General features: G+C 38.0%; 2 protein-coding genes across 8 annotated transcripts in view; one reads left to right on the top strand and one right to left on the bottom strand.

Moving 5' to 3' along the window:
- Positions 1 to 9830, bottom strand: part of HHLA2 (HERV-H LTR-associating 2) — a 157172-nt gene extending 147342 nt beyond the window's left edge. For 2 of the 7 annotated variants that reach the window (XM_027513392.1, XM_027513820.1), the window contains exon 1: positions 9064 to 9829. The gene's annotated coding sequence lies outside the window, so the exon portion shown is untranslated. Of the gene's footprint in view, positions 1 to 9063 lie in introns of all 7 variants that reach the window. The other 5 variants (XM_027513479.1, XM_027513540.1, XM_027513729.1 and 2 more) reach the window with 5 other exon arrangements.
- A 191-nt stretch (positions 9831 to 10021) lies between these two features.
- Positions 10022 to 21953, top strand: part of IFT57 (intraflagellar transport 57) — a 74204-nt gene continuing 62272 nt past the window's right edge. The window contains exons 1-3 of the mRNA XM_027567269.1: positions 10022 to 10362; positions 14112 to 14274; positions 14999 to 15117. Coding sequence (XP_027423070.1) covers positions 10151 to 10362; positions 14112 to 14274; positions 14999 to 15117 — 494 coding nt within the window. The 5' untranslated portion in view covers positions 10022 to 10150. The remainder of the gene's footprint in view (positions 10363 to 14111; positions 14275 to 14998; positions 15118 to 21953) is intronic.

The following is a 21953-nucleotide window of genomic DNA, read 5'->3' as shown; positions in this document are numbered from 1 at the left end:
GGATCTGAATATGATACATTAAAATATGCCACATTGACTTAAATATTATTTTGAGTTGAAGATAGCTGAGACATAGCAGATGCCAAAAAAAAAAAAAAAAACCCAAAACTAACTCTCTGCCCTCCCCCACATTTGCCTAAAACTAAACTTAGACTCTTCAATCACTGGAGATGCCTTCCAACCTAGAGCCAGCACTGAGAAGAATCTACATGACATGCTTTACCAAAATAACCCTTATCTTCCATTGGTTTTCCCCATATATTTACCTTGGAAGCTTAAAACCCTTTTCCTTTGTCTTATCTCTTCTCAACATATTTACTGTCCTTTGTCAAAAATACTACATGAGCCCAATTCTAACCACCTCTGAGTTACTCATCACTGAGTTTCTCCTGCATTATAAGCTCACCACACATATTAACAAACTGTTTATTTTTCTCTTGTTAATCTGTCTTGTCAGCAGGGCCTCAGCCAAAGAAGCTAGAAGGGCAGAGGAAAAGTGCTTTTCAACTTCAGCTTACTGGACACTTTATCTCAGTCATTATTTATTGACCTGGTAACCACAACTCATTTGAGATGACAAATCAATTCCCTTTGTAGAGGCAGATATACTAGGAAATTAGTAAAATTTATGTTCCAAGGAGCATTGCCCCTTGCGTTATCCCTCCTAAGGCCCTGAGGCTCATTTTGAAATCAAATTTTATATTTCTTTATATTAGGAAGAATCCCCATCTCCAAATTCCATAAGCTTCAAGCTCCACAAAGCCCAGATATGCCCACCAGAGGCTTGTATAGCAGGCTAAGAAATGTGGATATTGTCCCAAATGGAGGATCATGTATGGATGTCAGGCAGGACAGTGATGTGTCCATATTTGCATTTTAGAAAGATTACTCTGGAAACAATGTGAAAGAGGACCCTATTTGCAGGGAAAATATAAGGAAGCTGACATTGTATTCCAAGCAAGAATAAAGACCTTTTTCTTTTTCTTTTGTTAAAAGGACCTGTGTTCCTTTTGAAAGAGCAAGATCCTCTGGGGCATTTCTAATTTTACTTATAAAAGCTCTGGCCTCCCATTTCAGAAGTATTATTCTTCCTTCAAGAAGCTGAGGAGATTCGGATCTTTTGCAGTGTAACAATCCTTCCTGGCCTTCAGAAAGCAAAATACGGAGTTCCCATATTCAACAATGCTAACTTACTAGCATAAGGAGAACGGCAAGAATTTATTTTAAAATTACCTGTCAGTTTAAAAATCGAAAATAGAACAAGTTTAAATAGAGTATATGCTATATCCCTGAATGATAAACTTAATGTTACAAAAAATATACTAAGAGTACATATTTTAACATTAAATAAATTTAGAGCTCACCTGGAAGAATGTATCATAAACAAGAAGAGTGAGGGAGTTAGAGGTGGGTTGTTCTACCTGAGAGTAAATTTTAAAGCCACAAAAAAACAGGGCTTTTTCCACAGGCATGAGAATAAGCAAAGAGAAGTCTGTTCAAAGTTTGAACTTTGAAAATGGACCAAGTATAAACATTCCACATTAATAGGGTGAGAATGAGCTGGTAGATGGCTAGTCATCTTTTCACAGTTCTGTGGGATGAAGGGGAAACAATCAATTTTTCCTCTAGGTAGGAGCTGTAGGGAAGGTCACTCATTCTTCCTGGCGGCTGAGACAACCACACAGTCTATTATCATCATAACTGTTTGTTCTTCCTCCGAAAGTGACTATGACAAATCCATACACTGCCTTGGGGTACTGCTGAGAAGGAAGAAAAGTTTTATACAGAGTTTATGAGTATTCTTCTGCCCTCTATAATTTTTTTGAAATGTACATTGGGGCATGCAGATAAAGCACAAAAACACACTGAAAATGGTAAGATGTTAGAAAGTCACAAAAAGTTTTTAGTTTATGCTCTTGATTCAGGCCTGGGTCAGATGATAAAGACTCTGCCTGCAATGCAGGTGACCCAGGTTCAATCCCTGGGTCAGGAAGATCCCCTGGAGAAGGGCATGGCAACCCACTCCAGTATCCCTGCCTGGAGAATTCCATGGACAGAGGAGCCGGGCAGAGTACAGTCCATAGGGTCACAAAGAGTAGGACACGACTGAGTGACTGACACTTTCATATTGGGGTGAGGGCTTTAGAATGCACTTACACACATTTCAGTTTGAATTCTTAGTGAATTGGACAGAGGTGCATGTTCTTCTTCAGATTGAAAATACCTGACTCTATAGGCAGACCCCTTGCTAAAGTTCCCAAGTAAAAAGAGTCAGGTCAGCCCCTCTGCACCTTTCAGCTAAAGGGCATCAACCCCCACAGACCTCTCCAGGCAAGAGATCTACCTCAATTATATAAATTCTCCTACCAATTTCCCCTAAAACTTACACTCCTTCAGAGCCTAGGAGAAAAACAGGACTCCAGAGAAAGTATGTACAGAGGAGACACAAGCAACTCTGCCTTGTGGAGAGGTATGACAGAAGTCTGGAGAGCCTTTTTCGAAAATACTCTCTACTTCTCCATATCCTAGACTGCACCTCCCAATTTACACATATATCCCACATGAGCATATGAGCTGTTTGAGCACAGAGGCCAAGCTCCTAAGTCTTTGTATCACCACGCCCAAGCATAGTGCCTAACACATGACACATACTCAAGTATTTGCTGTATAAAAATTTAGAAACTACTCTGTCAAAAGCAAAATTCTGATCTCTAGATCAGTTTGGACTATCGCATTCTTGCCTTCAGAAAGAAAAAATTCTCTTTTTGTCAAAATCTCACTAGATGCAAAAGCAGAATGGATTAGTTGTTCTATTCAGGCACCAAAATATGTAGGTATGGAGTAGGAAATCATTTCCACTAAACACCTAGGAATAAAAATAAGATGTTTGGATTTAATGCTTTAGTATCATGTAATGGTTTGGGCAATGGGTTCCAGAACCTCAGGACAAGGTGCTAATAACTGTTCAACAAACAGCCATCAGAATGGCTGATGTATTGTGTATTGCAATGCAGAGCTATACTACAGAAATAGAATGGGATCCTATGGTCCTGCATCCCTATATCCTATGTTTGTCTTTGTCTCTGGAAAAACTTTAGCCAGAGAGTAAGTTTAATCAGAGAAGTGAGAAAATGCAGAAACAAAGGTAAACAGTCAAAGAAGACCAAGTAATAATAATGTAAGCATAATCAAGGACCTTTAGTACCTTAAGGGCTACAGATAATATTCTGAGCCATATTCAGTCTTACAGATACTGAGTCCTCCACCAGGTGGTAGAAGTTAACTACATGAAGACTAGACTGTAGCCATGATATAAAGCTGCCACAATTCCAAAAACTCAAAGAAATGGAAACAAACCAATCCTGGAACTGAAGGTTCGTTGTACTTAAAACAATTAAAATAATGCCGGTTAGGCCACTGATGACTACTTTCAAGATGCCAGTCAGGGCTGCTGTGCTGTGTCTGCATGTAACCCCTTTCCTCAGCCTATAAAAACTCTTGCCCATGGTTTGTCAGTGGGGGAGGGGTGGGGGGGGTGGGTAGGCCTTTGGGCAGGCATCTGCCTTCCACCCTCCACCCCTCACCTGTTGCCAGGATCCAAAATAAAGCAAACCTTCCTTTTCACCAAGCCAGCCTCTTTATTAGCTTTTGAGTGGTGAGCAGCCACTTATGGTTACACTATGAAAGCGTGGCATCTAGCAGATTTTGCTTTTATTAGGCTCTAGGGACCCCCGTTAAGAATGATTTTTTTATGACATTTGTTATTTAATCTCCATCTTGAATTTAATTTTTCCTTGAGAGAAAAGATGCTGTCCCAGACTGTAAAATAAATTGAATCATCTCAATCTAGACCTTAAAGAATAAACCTATTTCTATTTAACCTTCAAAACTCTGACAAATCCAATCAATCCTTCTTGTTAGTACCCAATATATATTAAAGTGTTACTAACATATATGATGCAATAGAACGCTATATCAAAAAACCAGAATGAATGTTTCAATATTTGCAGAGTTACTTACCTATTTTCCCACCTAACAGTATATACTATAGCTGATCAATCTTTAGCAGACTTTAAAAAAAAAAAAAAAGCTTCGGACCCTCTTCACTACTTCAGAACCACATAAGAAATTCAGAAATGTTGCATTTTAATGTCAACTATTGCAGCAAAAGTTGCCAGTGCTTGCTCACATCCCTTTTCACCAGATTGATAGTGCATTCCCCAGTTGCTATGAATATTGGGGCTCAGTGTTCACAGCTGCATTCTTTTCCAGAAAATTACCCTTGCCAATAGACGCCACCCCACCCAGAGATGTATGTGGACAGCCTACAGCCAATGAACCAGGGAGGAAAGGGTATAAAGGGCTTCTTGCCCCACAGTGGATACATCCTATGGAGACATTTGTGCCCCAGGGAACATACCATGATGCCCGTTACTACGTTCTGTTGAATCTCCTTCCAAATATTTAACTATCATTTTCTCACTATTCTAATTGCCCCTCATCCCAGTTCAGAACCATCTCTCACCTGACTATTCAAATTGCCAAATCGGTAGTCCCTCCTCTACAATATTGCCTGAATACTCGAAGATGCAAATATAATCATCTTCCACACCCCTCCCACAGCACATGCATATCTACGTGAAACCCTTCAATAAACACCCCCATCATCTACACAGAGGGAGGAAATGGAACTCAGTTCACCATGCACTTCGTTTCTCCTCCAAGAAAATGAAACCAGGGAACAAAATCTTGAAATACACAGAATGTAATTGGATGACATTTATCTATCTTGAAAGCCAAAGTTAGCTGAAACAGTTAGTTAATCCTAATTAATAATTAGATTAATAATCTTGGAGTTAGAAGACTTCCTTCCATTTAGTAGAGAACTAAAAAAAATGAAGTAAATCCAGGGAAATGGGTTACAAAACTATTCACTTCTAAGTTAGGGAGTTTGTTACAGCAAGTTAGGACTTGCTGTGTCCTATGGTGTTTGGGGCAAGAATCTCTTGTATCTCTGGCCCAGAAATTGGTACACTGGATGGGAAATTTCACAGGTTCAGGTAGGGATGATTAGTTGCCAAGGGGGTAAGTAATGAAGAGAGTCAAACCTACAGTAGTATAATTACGTTAAATAAAAATACGTGCTTCTTTGATATTTAAGTATCTAATGTTTCAAAGTTTAGCCTGTTAGAGAAACAGACTTGAGATTCTGAGTAACCGATTTAGACTTTTGGTTTACATTGACACCTACCTTTACAAACAGTATTGGAATATTTAATAGAACTTATTTCCCTCCTCTCCCATTTTTTACTTTTAGATTCAGGAGATCTTATAGCATCTGCAATAGTTTGTCAGATAATATCAAAACAATGTAATAAGCTTATGTTTCTTACAGTTTAATACCTCTATAGGAATTTAAGTTGTAAATCCCCTCATTAAACTCTGCTGTAACAAATTTACTGTACTTACAAGTTGAATAAGATTTGAATATCAAAAGAGTAAGGCTTCTCATTGTGAACTTCAATGCATTAATAAATCAAATATATTGAACAACTAACGTAGCCCCTGAAATAATATTTTCTGTGTTAGGTCACAGGATTTTGGATCCTAATGATCCAAAATCATTAGGATCTCAGTGACATACAAACCCAAGTTCAGATCCTTGTAAAATCATAAAACACAGCAAAATTGAGCTGAATTCCTATATGACAAAAACGTTCCCTCCTTGAGATGGTTTCTGAATTTTCTAGTTCATTATCGCCATTCCCCATACCACATGTACACGTCACTCAGCCACTCAGTTACCTTTACCCTCCTGGTTTTTATAAAGGCACTAGCTGTTTCAACCCATGTATCCAGAGAAGTGGTTCTCAACCAGGGGCCTACTGTCACCCAGGGGCCAGCAGGCAGTGTCTAGAGATATTTTTGGCTGTTACAGTTATGCATGGGTGCTACTGGCATCCAGTAGGTAGAGGCCAAGGATGCTGTTAAAATCTTACAATGCACAGACTAGCTCCCAACAACAAAGAGCTGTCCAGCCTAAAATGTCAACCATGCTAAGGTCAAGAAATCCAGACCTAAAAGGATACTTCTAAAACTCTCCAACATGGCACAGAGGCCTTACAATGATCTATCATCTTTGTGTGTCCTTGGAACCAATCCACTGACATTAAATAGATCACAAGTTTATCTTTATTGTTTAGAGTCCTCTTTGGTATTTAATTTCTTAAAATTTGAAGAGTTTCTCATTTAAGTTTATTCTTTATTTCCTTCAAAAAATCCTCCCTTACATTGAAATTATTTTGCTTCCTTCTAACCATCCTACATGGAGAAGGCAATGGCACCCCACTCCAGTACTCTTACATGGACGGAGGAGCCTGGTAGGCTGCAGTCCATGGGGTCGATAAGAGTCGGACACGACTGATCGACTTCACTTTCACTTTTCACTTTCATGCATTGGAGGAGGAAATGGCAACCCACTCCATTGTTCTTACCTGGAGAATCCCATGGACAGAGGAGCCTGGTGGGCTGCAGTCCATGGGGTCCCACAGAGTTGGACACGACTGAAGTGACTTAACAGCAGCAGCAGCAGCAACCATCCTACAAGTATTTCACATTTACATCCTCAATCCATATGGAATTTATATGCTGGAATTCAGAGATGTAATTTTGTTTCCATATAGATAACCCATAGCTTCAACAGCATTTATTGAATAGTTTATCTTTCTCCACTAGTTGGTAAAACCTATCATATACTGAATTTTCATATAAACTCACCTGTTTCCAGGCTATCTTCTATTTATTCCTGAGATGCCATTATTTTAAATTATATATTTTATTAGGGAACTTACTATCTGATTTCTTCCTCACACTTCTTTTACTCTTACATGAGTTTCAGTATCAGCTCTCATGAAATTTTAAGTTGCAACTACACTGAGCTTATGGAATAGGTTAAAGATAACTGATTTTTCTTATTGATGAATATTATATCCCTATTTGGATTTTATAAGCCTTTAACAATTACTCTGTAATTATCATGACAGACTTATTCCTGGGTGCTATATATAGTTTGTTTCTGCAGTTTTTGGTTTAAGTAAATTTTCTGATCTCTAGCACAGTTTTTAAGAGTGGATATCTTCACTTTGGTTTTGACCTAATGCTTCACATTTAAATGTTACTTTTTTCCTTCTAGATTTTTGGCCAATACTTTCTATCAGGTTAAGAAGTTTTATTCAGTTAATGGCTTTCTAAGTTTTTAACATCCCGAATGAGTGGTACTAAGCCATTTATAAAACAAAGCAACTTTGCTCTTTAAGTCTGTTGAATCTTCTTGGAGGACTTCTTATATTCGGAGATGCAGATGGAAAGCATTCCTCCATCTTTGAACCCGCCTCCTTTTCACCCCTAGCTTTGCTCATCTCTCAGGGAAATCCATTTAGCTTAAATCACCTTTGATTGGAATGCTCTTCAGTTTTCAGAGATTAACCCATTCACAGCAATATCTTAAGGGCCTTAAAAATTACCTTCTATCATTTCACAGACAGTTTGCAAGAAATAAAAGTCAAAGTTAGAAGCCTAGCTCTTAATTGTGCTCAAACACATATAATGAAGGATAAATCTCTAAGATTCTTGAAAGTACTCACATGCTGCAACATCCTACTCTTTTCAAGCTCTTATTTAACTCCGCAGTCAGTGAGCAGGTCCTGCCAAAATACTAACACAAATGTACCCCCAAACTTCTGGGTGGTTGAGAAAGCTGGAGGAGGATTTGAGTGTGTATTCTCACACACGTGAAGGGAACTACTTCCATCAGGCAAAAGGCCTCTTGAAGTGTTAAACTATTGTGGGTAAACAAAAATTCAGCAAAAATAATCTCTAGGCCTTATAAAAATGAAATAGTATTTCAGAGTATTCTTTCCTATCTTTTTTTCCCTGTGGGAAAATATGTTCAGCCTTGAACAGTGGTTTTTTCTTTGTTTCATTTTTTTCTGTGACAGTTACTAGTGGACAGTTTATATTTTAATGTCTTTTTTTTATTCTTCACATAATTAAGGGGGAAATAATTCTTCATACTGGTTTCAAGCCAAAGTGTTATCAGCATTGTACCTGGGAAGGAAATGGTTAGGTTCTGGGAGAGATTCTCCCCCCCGATCCCCAGCAAATGTCCCCAGTCAAAATACATATGTTGTTGGAGAATTTGTCAGCCAGAAAACAATGTTTGACTGTTTCATTCTGAGTGTTATATATAATTTTCTGAAAATGTCAGAATATCTTATGTAAGCAGTCTGCCTTCAAGTGACTATCTCCTTGATTATAATCAATTTACCTGTAAAGTCTGACACTGTTTTGAGAGTCATCTTAAAAAGCCACAGGTTACTTGCTAATCAAGGACCTCAAAGGATATGTGCTGTGTTTAGTCACTCAAGCATATGACTGAGCTTTAACTCTCTTCTTCCAATCCTAATAGACTATGCATCTATCTTGTTCTCTGAAAGTTACAAAGACATATCATAATATCCCTTACCCACATATGTGGTGATTGCTGTTGGTCTATATCAGGGAGAAACACCGTTCTAAGGGGGAAAAGAAAAACAATTTGGCAGCGGGCTTTTGGCAGTGGGTTGGAATCAAATCCAAAGTTCCCACTCATTTTTATTAAAAGCAGCCGTTAATGACCTGCAATAGGCAAACAATGCTATTTATTTTTAAAGTGGTCTCCCCCTTTGAGCTATTTTCTACATAAATCAGTTACTTTATGCATTTACTTTCTTCGGTAAGTAGGTAAAGGTATTTGCCTTTCTGATTTTTCACTCTGATCCTTTATAAATCTCAGAAACAGGTTAGGTCTAGGCTGATATAAAAATGAGAAGTGCTCTTCTGCCCATTTTTCTAACAAAAAGATACTACAAATAAATTTCAAACTTCAGCTCTGTCAAAAAATGGGCCTCTGTATTTTCTAGTAACAGATAAAAGTACAGAGATCAAAAATCACATAAACACATAGTTTCAATCTCTTGCCAAAAGTTTTCATCTCCCAGGAAACCCCCAGCATCTACCACTTACCTGATTTTTCATATAGCTGGTAGGAAAACTGCTTGATACACAAGCTTTTTTTGAGACCTGTAAAGCAGTCAGTTATGCCTCCTTCCTTGTATTGGTATTTTCCAGGTCAACAGCTGCACAGTACAGTGGTAACATTCTGTCTTTAGCCACACTTAGAGCTACAGGGGAGGGGATTCCTCTCAAGATTATCTCCTTTGTTATTTTAACAAGGTACCCCAAAACTTTACACAACATGTAACGGCCTTGAAAGATTAAGCAGCAGGATGTGAGTTTAGAATTTTTGTTTCTGAGGTACAACAAACCCTTTCCTATGCCTCCTTTCTGCTTATCCTCTGCCTTTCTTCTTCCCCTCCCAACCAACAACTTTTCCCATCCCTGGAATAACAGCAGAGAATTATAATACTTCAAATCTTGCAATATACTGTTAAATCAAATATTGCATTCCCGAATGAGAGACAGATTAAGAAAAATAAGGAAAATTCTCTTTGGAAAACTCCTGAAGTAAAGGGAAACCTATGATACCGACTATCTTTACATCTGTGAAAACTTTCAATTTTGAAAAGAAAAATTAAAAAGATACCAGTGGGCTATGGTAGCCTTCAATACTGCACGCCTCCCTCTCTCTTTAATCTTTTTATTTGCTACCAGCTGACTCAGACGCCGACTCAGAGGCCCTTGATGACCGTTCCAAGCCTCCTAGAGCCTCCTAAGGACCATCAAGAAAGCACAACAGAAACGCCCGCTGACCCTCACTCTTTAAAATGAAGCGGTAGGAGGCGTGGCCCAATGTGACTAGGAGAACGCCACGCCTATGGGGCGGGGCTGCTTCAGCCTCCGCCTCTCCAGAGGCGGGGGAAGGGGCGGGGGAAGGGGCAGGAGCCAGACGTGACGCCCTCAAGGAAGCCCGCCCTGGTTGGAGAAAATTTAGAACGTTGGAGCGGGGGAAGGGGGCGGAGTCTAATTTTCCTGTTGTTGGTGTTGCCCGGGTCGCCTGGGTAACCGGCCGCGCTGGTCCTGGCTGCGCCAGCGCAGGCCGCGGAGGTCTCTGGGTCAGAGCCAGCGCTGTGCTCTTTCGGTCTGTTCCGTGATGGCAGCCGCCGCCGCCGTGGTCACCCCGTCGGGTTTGGAGGATGAGGTGTCTCGGTCCCGCGGCGAAGGAGCGGGGGAGATGGTCGTGGAGCTGGGGCCCGGCGCGGCCTACCACATGTTTGTGGTGATGGAGGACCTGGTGGAGAAGCTGAAGTTGCTCCGCTATGAGGAGAATCTCCTCCGGAAGAACAACCTGAAGCCCCCGTCCAGGTGGGTGCCCTTGTCCCCCGAGCGCCTGGATGCGGCTGGGCCCTGGGGAGAAGCCTTCCTCCGACCTTTGGGGAGCGCGGGTTACCAAGCACTTGCCTCTGTCTTCCCACGCAGGAAAGAGCACTTCACCCCAAAGTTGGCGACGGAGGTCCGGACTGCTCACGGAGTTTAGACTTGGTATTTTTGTAGGGAGGGTAAAGTTTTGGAACTTCAGAAAAGGACTGGAAGGCAGCTTGCTTAGAGCACTCACGCAGCTTCATAAAACGCAAACTTTTTTTTTTCTGATTGTAAATATACTAAAACAACCTCTTATAAAACTCAGAAAACTTACAATGTGTAAAAAAAGTACTGCAATCACTCATGATCTCATCCTCAAAGATGAATACCATAATCAATTTAGATCTATTTCTAGTTTTTGTTTTCCTTTTCCAGAATTTGTCCCTACAACTTGTAACTTTCGTACCGGACACCTACCTGTGCATTTTATAAGTGGTTAGTAAACTTGTTCACTAATTGCCGTCTTTTAAAAGACTTCTGTCTTTGCAGTAACAGTACTTTTGGAAACTGAGAAGTGAACAAGACAAATGAAGTGACAATGGAATTGTATCTTTTTCATAGAACCTGAAGTTCTGCTCTGTTCTGTTGGGGGGAAAGTCCATCATATTCTGAAGCCGCGGCTGGTATTGGTTGCTGAAGATGATGGACAGCCAGCACTTTCTCTTTAAATTAGTGTAGCCTAGTGATAGGCCTCATAAACTTTGTAGTTTCCTTCACATTAATACTTATTTTTTTTGTATTAAATTTTTGTGTTTGTTTAATTGTGTAAGAGGCAGTTTAGTTTAAGAATCTGTAGTACTTTCTCTAAATGACTATACCTAGGCTCAAATTATTTTCTTTTTTTTTTTTTTCAGAGTTCTAGGACTTTTAATCTGTCCCAAAATTGCTGAAGCAAAAATCATGATAAAACGTCTGCTTTCCTTTACACCCCCCAACGCAAAATAAAAAAAACTCCGTAGGAAAAAAATGGTTTTGTACATGGGAAGAAACATTATGAATTCAAAACTTACAGATAAGGGTTAGCTCTATCACTCTTTAAAAAGTTTATACGAATATCCAGTCAACACCAACAGGGTTACCTCCCTTGAAATGTTATCTATACGGATTTCCAAGTAGACCACAGAGCTGTATACTGTCTTGGAATGTCCTCAGAAGGTTCTGTCATTGATCAGTTAACAGAGTAAAAACCCCAGAGTCCTTTCAAATGGAAGAGGGAGAGACAGGGATAGAAGAAACTATTCAAACTTCGTCTTTCCTTGTGTTCAAATTATTTACCTTGACAGTTTAAATTTAATTCCTTACTCTCTTCCAGTAACTTCCATTAGAAGATAATGTTGGCTTCATGTAAGCTGCCCATATTGCTAAGCCAGTCCATAATAGAAAAGTTAGAGGAAGAAATAATGTTGCTTGATCCATGATATAAATTGTAAGATTGGAAGTTATTACTTAAATGAATAGTGTAATATAAACAATCAACATTTTCTGTTAATAAAAATGTGTTTTTTTTTTCTCCAAGTATATTTTTCAAACAAAAATAAATTGGCTTTAAGATTCTGTTGGTAACAATCTCTGTTATTTCCTCAGAAGTTCAGGAGGGTACTTTGAGTCATGGATTTGCATGGAGATATCCTAGTCTACGGAGAAGGCAATGGCACCCCACTCCAGTACTCTTGCCTGGAAAATCCCATGGACAGAGGAGCCTGGTAGGCTGCAGTCCATGGGGTCGCTAAGAGTCAGACACGACTCAGCGACTTCACTTTCACTTTCCACTTTCATGCATTGGAGAAGGAAATGGCAACCCACTCCAGTGTTCTTGCCTGGAGAATCCCAGGGATGGGGGAGCCTGGTGGGCTGCTGTCTGTGGGGTTGCACAGACTTGGACATGACTGAAGCGACTTAGGAGGAGGAGGAGGAGGATCCTAGTCTAAAGGTTCTCAAAGTATGGTCAACAGATTAGGAACATCAACATCACCTGGGAACTTATTAGAAGTGCAATCCTACAGGCCCTTTCCTGAGTCCAATATATCAGAAATCCTAGAGGGTGAGGCGTAGAAGTCTGCTTTTGCAACAAGCCTTCCAGGTGATTCTGATACCCACTTAAGTTTGAGAACCAAAGGTCTGTCTAGTCAAGGCTATGGTTTTTCCAGTAGTCATGTATGGATGTGAGAGTTGAACTATAAAGAAAGCTGAGTGCCAAAGAATTGATGCTTTTGATCTGTGGTGTTGGAGAAGACTCTTGAGAGCCCCTTGGACTGCAAAGAGATCCAACCAGTCCATCCTAAAGGAGATCAGTCCAGTGTGTTCATTGGAAGAACTGATGTTGAAGCTCCAGTACTTTGGCTACCTGATGTGAAGAACTGACTCATTTGAAAAGACCCTGATGCTGGGAAAGATTGAGGGTGGAAGGAGAAGGGTCTGACAGATGACCAACTCAATGGACATGAGTTTAAGTAAACTCCAGGAGCTGGTGAAGGACTGGGAAGCCTGGGTGTGCTGCAGTCCATCAGGTCGAAAAGAGTCGGGCACGACTGAGCTATTGAACTGAACTGAACTGAACTGTCCTGGGTCTACAGTATCTATCAGTATCCATTCCTCTGTCCTGGAGTTGTTATCAGCTAATAAGGAAAAAAAAAAATGGATTATTAGTACTGGGTGAACATATACCTACTTGGAAAGACTTCATGACCTTTTTTCCCTCCCAGCTGTTATTTTCCAGAACATTTAAACTTATCCTGCAAGAAAAAAAATTGGGAAGGAAAAAAAACTGGAAAAAAAATCAAGAAGGAGTAGATTGCTTATGAAAAATAGTTATAGTATCTATAAATCTAAGTATAAACAATAGTAATAGCTTCACATAAAAGCAAAATAAGGTCTTTGATCAAAGTAACAAATGCTGTGGCTTGCAGGTTTTATTCCTTATAAGTTTAGGTGTGAATCATGTTGGTCCTCAGAGGGCTATTTTTAGGAGGCTAGGGGCTTTAACCTAAAGTCCACAAATGTTTATTAGACTGGGATATACACAGGCAGTGGTTCTTAATCCTGGCTGAACCTTAGAACTATCTAGGAAGCTTTTGAAACATATCTACTCCAGACTTCACTCCCAAAAGTTTTGATTTAATTCGTGAGGTAAGAAGCAATGTTTAGTCAGATAGCAGTAGTTTAACAAGCTCTTCAAGTGATTTAGCCAATTGAGAACAGTATATAGTATACAGCCAATTTGAGAACAACTGTCTATAATGGTGAGTAGGTTAGAAACAGTAAATAAAGATTAACAGTTACACTGTATTAAAAAAAAAAAAGTAAAAATGCATAGTAAATAATCATTACTATCTTTATTTTAAACTCCAAGAGTCTCTTAAATTTCAAATTACCATTTCAGGAGATATTCTCTTATTAATTATCCTGACACATACATGATTTTGTTCAAAGTTCTGCATTCATCAGTGCATTTTTTGAGTTAAAGTCTTTGAACTAATATTTTGTGTCCAGTAGAAATTGCCCTTATCCTGTTGATTAAAATCTTTACTATAAGAGTGTGGTGGGTTACTAGAAATCTCAGAATGAATTGTGAGTGTCTTTTGATGTTAAAGTCATTGGGACAAAAAATCCTTTGGCAATTTCAGATTTTGTTCATTTAACTACTATGGACTTGTTTGTTATTTCATATTCTGTTCTCCTTTGTTTTGGAACAGACACTATTTTGCACTGCCTACCAATCCCGGGGAACAGTTCTACATGTTTTGCACCCTTGCTGCTTGGTTAATTAACAAAGCAGGACGCCCCTTTGAGCAGCCTCAAGAATATGATGATCCTAATGCAATAATATCTAACATATTATCTGAGCTTCGATCATTTGTAAGTATAAACAACTCCCTTCTTTCTGCATGTTTGCAAGTTAGGACATTTTTAATCTTGATAATTCAGCAACATAAATGCTAGCCTTTTAGAAGAATTCTCTGTGAATAACTATGTGTGTGTGTTCAGTGTGTGTTCATTATTAATGTTGATATGTCTCAGAGATGAATTTATGTATACTTAGTTCACCTTCTAAAAAATGATTAAAAACTAGAAAGCTGAAACACTGTATTTTGAAAAAGAACTTTGATTTAATAGACCATGATAGCAGTGGTGCTTTTCATTTCTGACTTTTCCTGGGGACAAGCAGTAAGAATTTTTGGCACACACATTATTAATTTTTGACAAGTGAATCACTTCATCCTTCACATAGTTGTTTAACAGTATGATACCAACCTAGTGGTTTTACTGATTTTTCACCCTAATAACATCAGTGATTTGTTCTGCTGTCATGAGGTTATTGTCTTTTAATTTGATACTATTGCCTTTTAATTTGATACTTTTGACAATAAAACATCTTCATTTTCCTTTTGTATATATGTACCAATGGATTTTTAAAAGAAGACTAAAGAGATGGATTTCTGAGAAGCAATGTAATTACAGTTACTTTAAATCATTTGAAGAATCAAGAAGAGATACATTTATTCAACAGTACTTTGCTTAAAATATTTTGACATTGCAATATAAATAACAAATAATACCCAGTTTATCTTTTGTATTTCAGGGAAGAACTGCAGATTTTCCTCCTTCAAAATTAAAGTCGGGTTATGGAGAGCATGTATGCTATGTTCTTGACTGTTTAGCTGAAGAAGCATTAAAATATATTGGTTTCACTTGGAAAAGGTAAAAATTACCCAACCTGGAAATAGTAATTTTATGTGCATAGCTTTTTCTTCTAACTGTTCAAAGCTATTTAACTGAACTGATAGGAAGTATTTCCTCTTGACCGTTAAACTAAAAATGCCACAGGTAATTAGAAAAGTCAGTACAGACAAAATTGAAATATCTAGTATCTTCAAAACTAGATATTCTACTGTTCCCCTTCCCAATTCAAATATATAGTTATTAAAGATTTAACTATAACTATATCCTAGTCAATTGAGTATATTTTTTTGAAATTTCTTTGAATGTATTTATGATACAAACAAAGATAGTATATACATGGGAAGTAACTGATAGCCTACAAATTTAAGGAAAAAATGGAAATTAATAGAGTATTTCAAGTGGGATTTTTTTCCTTTGTTTATAGTGACGAGGCAAGAATAATACTGAAGAAACACTCTGTTAGATATTGTTCATTACTTCTTTCTCTGATCTATGATTTGTTTATATTTCTGTTGCCATATCTTTCCCATGGTATTAAAGTCATTTATGTACAAGTCTTTCTTTCTAGAAATTATGAAATCTTTGTATGGCAGTTAGCATAGCATTTGGTATATCATAGATACCCAGTAAATGTTGACCACATGGATGAGGAAATAAAATATTTAGAAACTGTCAATTTGTATAGGTTATAATTAGAAAATATATAAATTTTGTCTTTTGAAGACTGAGATTATTGATAGGTTAAAAATTGTGGAAGGCATTATTTAGGTAAAAACATGAGCAAACAGTGATTTTGAATTAGAACTAATTTCTTGGAAAGGTATATATATTATTTCTATATTTTAATGTATTAGAGAAGGAAATGGCAACCCACTCCAGTATTCTTGCCTAGGAAATCCCTTGGACAGAGGAGCCTGGCAGGCTACAGTTCATGAGACTACAAAAGAGTTGGGCACAATTTAGTAACTAAACAACAACAACAACAGATTTTAATGTATATTCAATTACATTCTCTCAGGAAAACAGTCTACTCTTTATTAATGAATACTTTTAAACACTTACTTGACTTAGCTTATCATCAAGTTGAACCATATGAAATTACAGATAGTCATCTATTTTTTAATTAAAAAAGAGTGGCAATTGCATATGCTCCAACTCAAACATTACGACTTAGTGCAATATGGAGAATGAGTATATATGATCCACATTACTTCCTTATTAGAGTTTATGAAAAGTTATGAGATATCCTACATTTGTAATTTTTAGAAATTTTTAAATTTATTGCCCAGTGGATTCTAAATTCAGGAACTATTAGTATTTCAGCTACTATTTAATTTGGTACTTCCTTTGTTTCTTAGTATATCTTATTCTTGGCCACATATTGTAATTTGGATAATTTATAGGGACCATATATACATGGAGAGAGAAGGAGGAGGGAACATTGAAAATCAGATTAGAAAAACATTGAAAATCAGAATTACATATCAGCTATGTGATATGTAAGTGACAAAGAAGTTACATGTTTGTATATGCTTATTTTGTATATTTAAATATGCTAAAATAAACCCTAGAAAACATAGAAATCCTAGGAAAACATTGCCTTTAAGATATAATCTAATTCTAGTTAGTAATAACAAAAATAGGAAATTTATCCTTTAAGATTAATTTGGTGTGTAGTACTTTCCTTCCGTAATATTAAATGTCAGTTTTTGTTTTTTGTTAACCTTTCTGAAGTATGGATTTTTATAAGTTTCCAGAAATAAATGCAAATACTTCTGAATATTTTTAATATGAGAAATGTGTGTCATTAATCTTTTTTTAAAGCATTAAAAATTTCAGTATTTAATAAGGATTATTTAACTTAATTTCAATATACAGTCATTAAAAGGAAAGAGAAATAGAAACAATAAAGAAGCGTAATAGCACATACATCACCAAATTAGGCCAACCAACATCCAGAACTTAGGGAAGTTCCAAATAATAGCAGTCTGGAGTCCCGCTTGGGAAAAGTATGTCCACGCCACAAATGAGACTTCAAATTGCAGTTTCAGGGGCTTTTGCTTATAATCCCAAGGTGCAAACTAATATCATCAGTTTGTGTGCAAAAATGAAGCTCTGGTTTTATGTTAACACTTTTACAATGCTGTTTGTTTTATCTTACGAGTCATAGGATTCCATTAAACCCTGGGCACAGTTGGCCAGGCCTCCAGGAGCTCAAGAATTCCAGGCCCACTCCCTTTTTTATTTAAAGTGCTGCCTGACTAGTTGTGCTTGCACACAACCATGGAATATAGGCTGTGGCCAGGCACATCAGAAGCAAGGTCAGAGACCTCTCGTGCTTCTGAAGCCTGAACCAAAGCTTCCTCCATTTTAATTTCCATAATAGCCTCAGGATTGTTTATACTTAAGAGCATAGGAATAAGGCAAAATAACATGAACAGTCTTGTTAATTCTGTAGGTCAAATTACAATTCCAAACAGTCAAAAGAAACAAAAAACAAGCAAAGAGTTAAACAATGGAAAAAAACCATTTCTGAGTGATAGGGAATGTAGTAAAGGAAAAGTCCCGCCAGGAATGAGAGGTATGTTTTTGTACATTAACTCCTATATCCATTAACTTATCAGCTATGATAATAGTAAAAACAGTAGTAAACCAGTAAAATATTCTATCAAGATACAATTGTGTTTTCCTATGTTCAGATGGGAAAGAATCCGCCTGCAATGCAGGAGAAGACCTGGGTTCAATCCCTGGGTTGCGAAGATCCCCTGGAGGAAGGCATGGCAGCCTGGAGAATCCCCATGGACAGAGGAGCCTGGTGGGCTATATTCCATGGGGTCGCAAAGAGTCAGACACTACTGAGCGACTAAGCACAGCATATGAAATCTTTTAATACTTTGGTTCCTTGCAAAATCTTATGTAGGGGTTCTAAGGAAAAGCTAATATTAGGAACAGACAAAGTAGGAAATAACATTGAAGTCAGTAACATCTGAATTTTCATGGTATGGGGGGGAAATAATAGGTGGTCCTGTTCCAATATAAAAGATCAATGTATATTAAGCATCCAGAGAAAGGGATTCCTAAGTGATACATTAAGCTAATGTTTACATCATCAGTTATAATATTAATTGAGGAGTGATTTCAAAAAACATACTGTAGGTTTTAGGGGAAACAGTCCATTCACAATAGTTGATGAAGTTCTCCAATATGCAGGGTTCCCCACATGCAAGAAGTTGTTCCACATTACAGTCTATCATTAGCCTTGTCACAATCGATCAGTAAGAAGGTACAACTATTAAAGTAACACATGACATTGGCATATAATCTTTGTGTTCAAGGCTTGAGCTGTATCTTTACCAATGGGATGTGATCTAGCAGACAGATCAATTTTGTCCATAGAAAGGCAAAGTTAAGAAAGGACAGGCCTTGTTTGCTGAATAAGCGAAGTTATCCGAGTTCAGGTCCAGCTCAGGTTTCTCCAGCTGAAGATTATCCTATAGCTTTCTTCATATTTTTTTTAATCAAGGCATATCCTTGAAGGTTGAGGCGTGGATGACAACCCACAGTACAGTCAAGCTTCCAAGAATAACTTATTCATGAGATTAACAGTGGTTTAAATGGCACATTTTTCTTGTCTGGGGATCATCACTACAGTATTATCCTTCCCCTGAGCAATCACATCAGCAGGTGTGGGAGGACCACTAGGCTGCTTTACTCAGACTTCAGCTCCAACTGCATGTATTTCTTTTTTTTAAGATCATTATATAGTCCAGTTGTTTTTAAATATGACTGCTCATTAGAATCACATCTGGAACTTTGGAGAAAAAACAATAGCTGAGCATTTCTATTTTTTCAAAAAATTCCAAGATAATTCTAATGTGCATCTGGATTTTAAAAAGTGATTATGGGTTTTCCTATTAAATGATAGTTTTAGTGATTTAGAATTCTGTTATTTTCTGTTGACCAATCATGATGCAGTGGTAAAAAGGGATAATAGTTAAATAATCAAAATCACAATAGTAGATTACTTTTATCAGTTTTCATAATCAATAGCCAGACAAAAAATAAAAGATAATTACAATTGCAATAATTACATACAATCTAGAGAGTTAAGTAGACTGATGATGTAAGTGGAAGTGCATACATGCCCATGTTTTCATCCACCAGCCAGTCTATATATTTTGGTATTTAATCCATTTACATTTAAGACAATTACTGATCTGTATAATCCTGTTACTATTTTCTTAATTGTTTTGGGTTTATTTTTTATAAATCTTTTCTTTCTCTTGTGTTTCCTTCCTAGAGAAGTTCCTTTAGCAGTTGTAGGTAAAGCTGGTTTGATGGTGCTGAATTCTCTTCACTTTTTCTTGTCTGTAAAGCTTTTGATTTCTCCATCAAATCTGAAAGAGAATCTTGCTGGGTAGAGTATTCTTGGTTGTAGGTTCTCTTCTGTTTTAGCACTTTAAATATATATGCCAAAAAAAAAAAAAAAGCCACTCCTTTCTGTCTTGTAGAGTTTCTGTTTAGAAACCAGCTGATAAACTTATGGGAGTTTTCTTGTAAGTAATTTGTTGCTTTTCCCTTGTTGCTTTTAATATTTTATCTTTGTCTTTAATTTTTTGTCTTTTTAATTACTGTGTGTCTTGGTGTATTCCTCCTTGGGTTTATTGTGCCTGAGACTTTCTGTGCTTGCTTCCTGGACTTGTTTGACTGTTTCCTTTCCCATGTTAGGGAAGTTTTCAGATATTATCTCTTTAAATATTTCCTTGAGTCTTCTCTCTCTCTCTCTTCTCCTTCTGGGACCCCTATAATGTGAATGTTGGTACATTTAATGTTGTCCCTGAAGTCTCTTAGGCTGTCTTCATTTCTTTTCATTCTTTTTTCTATATTCTGTTTTATGGCAGTAATTTCCACCAATCTTTCTTCCAGGTCACTTATCCATTCTTCTGCCTCAGTTATTCTGTTGTTGATTCTTTCTAGTGTATTGTTCATCTCTGTTCATTTGTTCTTTAGTTCTTCTAAGGCTTTGATAAACATTTCTTGCATCTTCCTTCTTTTCTGAGATCTTCCTAGATCATCTTCTCTATCATTACTCTGAATTCATTTTCTGGAAAGTTGCATATCTCTACTTCATTTAGTTGTTTTTATGGGGTTTTATCTTGTCCCTTCATCTGGGACATAACCCTCTGCCTTTCCATTTTGATTAACTTTCTGTTATGTGGTTTTCATCCTGGTAGATGCAGGATTGTAGTTCTTCTTGCTTCTTCTGCTTGCTCTCTGGTGGGTGAGGCTAAGAGGCTTGTGTGAGCTTCCTGATGGGAGGGACTGGCAGTGGGAAAAATTGGGTCTTGCTCTGGTGGACAGGGCCCAGCTCAGTAGAACTTTGATCTGATTGTCTGCTGATGGGTAGGGCTGCATTCCCTCTCTGTTAATTGTTTGGCCTGAGGAAACCCAGGCCTGGGGTCTGTAGGCTCTATTTTAGGGTTAATGGAGATCTCCAAGAAGACTCACCCAAGGGGCACCTCCCATGACTGCTGCTGCCAGTCCCCCTATCCCCACAGTGAGCCACTGCTTACATACGCCTCCAAAGAAGACACTCCAACACTAGCAGATAGGTCTATTTCAGTCTCCATGGGGTTACTACTCCTTTCCCCTGGGTCCTGGTCTGCATAGGATTTTGTTTCTCTTTTCCAACAGTAGAGTCTCTCTTTCCCCCGCTCCTGCGAAAGTCCTATAATCAAATTGTGCTGGTCCTCAAAGTCAGATTCCCTGGGGATTCCTAATCCTTTTGCTGGGTCCCCAGGCTGGGAAGCCTACCTTGGGGCTCAGAACTTTCACAAAAGTAGGAGAACTTCTTTGGTATTATTGTTCTTCAGTTTGTGCATTACCCACCCAGCAGTTATAGGATCTTATTTTATCATTATTACACCCCTCCTACCATCTCGTGGTGGCTTCTCCTCTGTCTTTAGACATGAGGTGTCTTTTCTGGTGGGTTCCAGCATTCTGTTGATGGTAGTTTAAGAGCTAGTTCCAATTTTGGTGCCCTCGCAGGATGAGATAACTGCACATCCTGTTACTCTGGCATCTTGATCCAGTGCCCTATGTGTCATTAATCTTGGTAGAGAAATAAGTGTTCAATACTTACTTTTACTTTCCAACACAAGAGATGACTCTACACATGGACATCACCAGGTAGCCAATACCAAACCAGATTGATTATATTCTTTGTAGCCAAAAATGGAGAAGCTCTATACAGTCAGCAAATACAAGACCAGGAGCTGACTGTGGCTCAGATCATGAGCTCCTTGTTGCCAAATTCAGACTTAAATTGAAGAAAGTAGGGAAAACCACTAGACCATTCAGTTTTGACCTAAATCAAATCCCTTATGATTATACAGTGAAAGTGACAAATAAATTCAAGGGATTAGATCTGATAGAGTGCCTGAAAAACTATGGATGGAGGTTCATGACATTGTATAGGAGGCAGTGATCGAGACCATCCCCAAGAAAAAGAAATGCAAAAAGGCAAAATGGTTGTCTGAAGAGGCCTTACAAATAGCTGAGAAAAGAAGAGAAGCTAAAGGCAAAGGAGAAAAGGAAAGATACACCTGTCTGAAAGCAGAGTTCCAAAGAGTAGCAAGGAGAGATAAGAAAGCCTTCTTCAGTGATCAGTGCACAGAAATAGAGGAAAAGAATAGAATGGGAAGGACTAGAGATCTCTTTAAGAAAATTAGAGATACCAAGAGAACATTTCATGCAAGATAGGCACAGTAAAGGACAGAAATGGTGTGGACCTAACAGAAGCAGAAGCTATTAAGAAGAGGTGGCAAGAATACACAGAAGAACTATTCAAAAAA

This window comes from Bos indicus x Bos taurus, chromosome 1, assembly GCF_003369695.1.
Source record: "Bos indicus x Bos taurus breed Angus x Brahman F1 hybrid chromosome 1, Bos_hybrid_MaternalHap_v2.0, whole genome shotgun sequence".
Classification (NCBI taxonomy): Eukaryota; Metazoa; Chordata; class Mammalia; order Artiodactyla; family Bovidae; genus Bos; species Bos indicus x Bos taurus.
The sequence above is the reverse complement of the archived record's forward strand: the minus strand, read 5'-3'. Positions and strand labels throughout refer to the sequence as shown.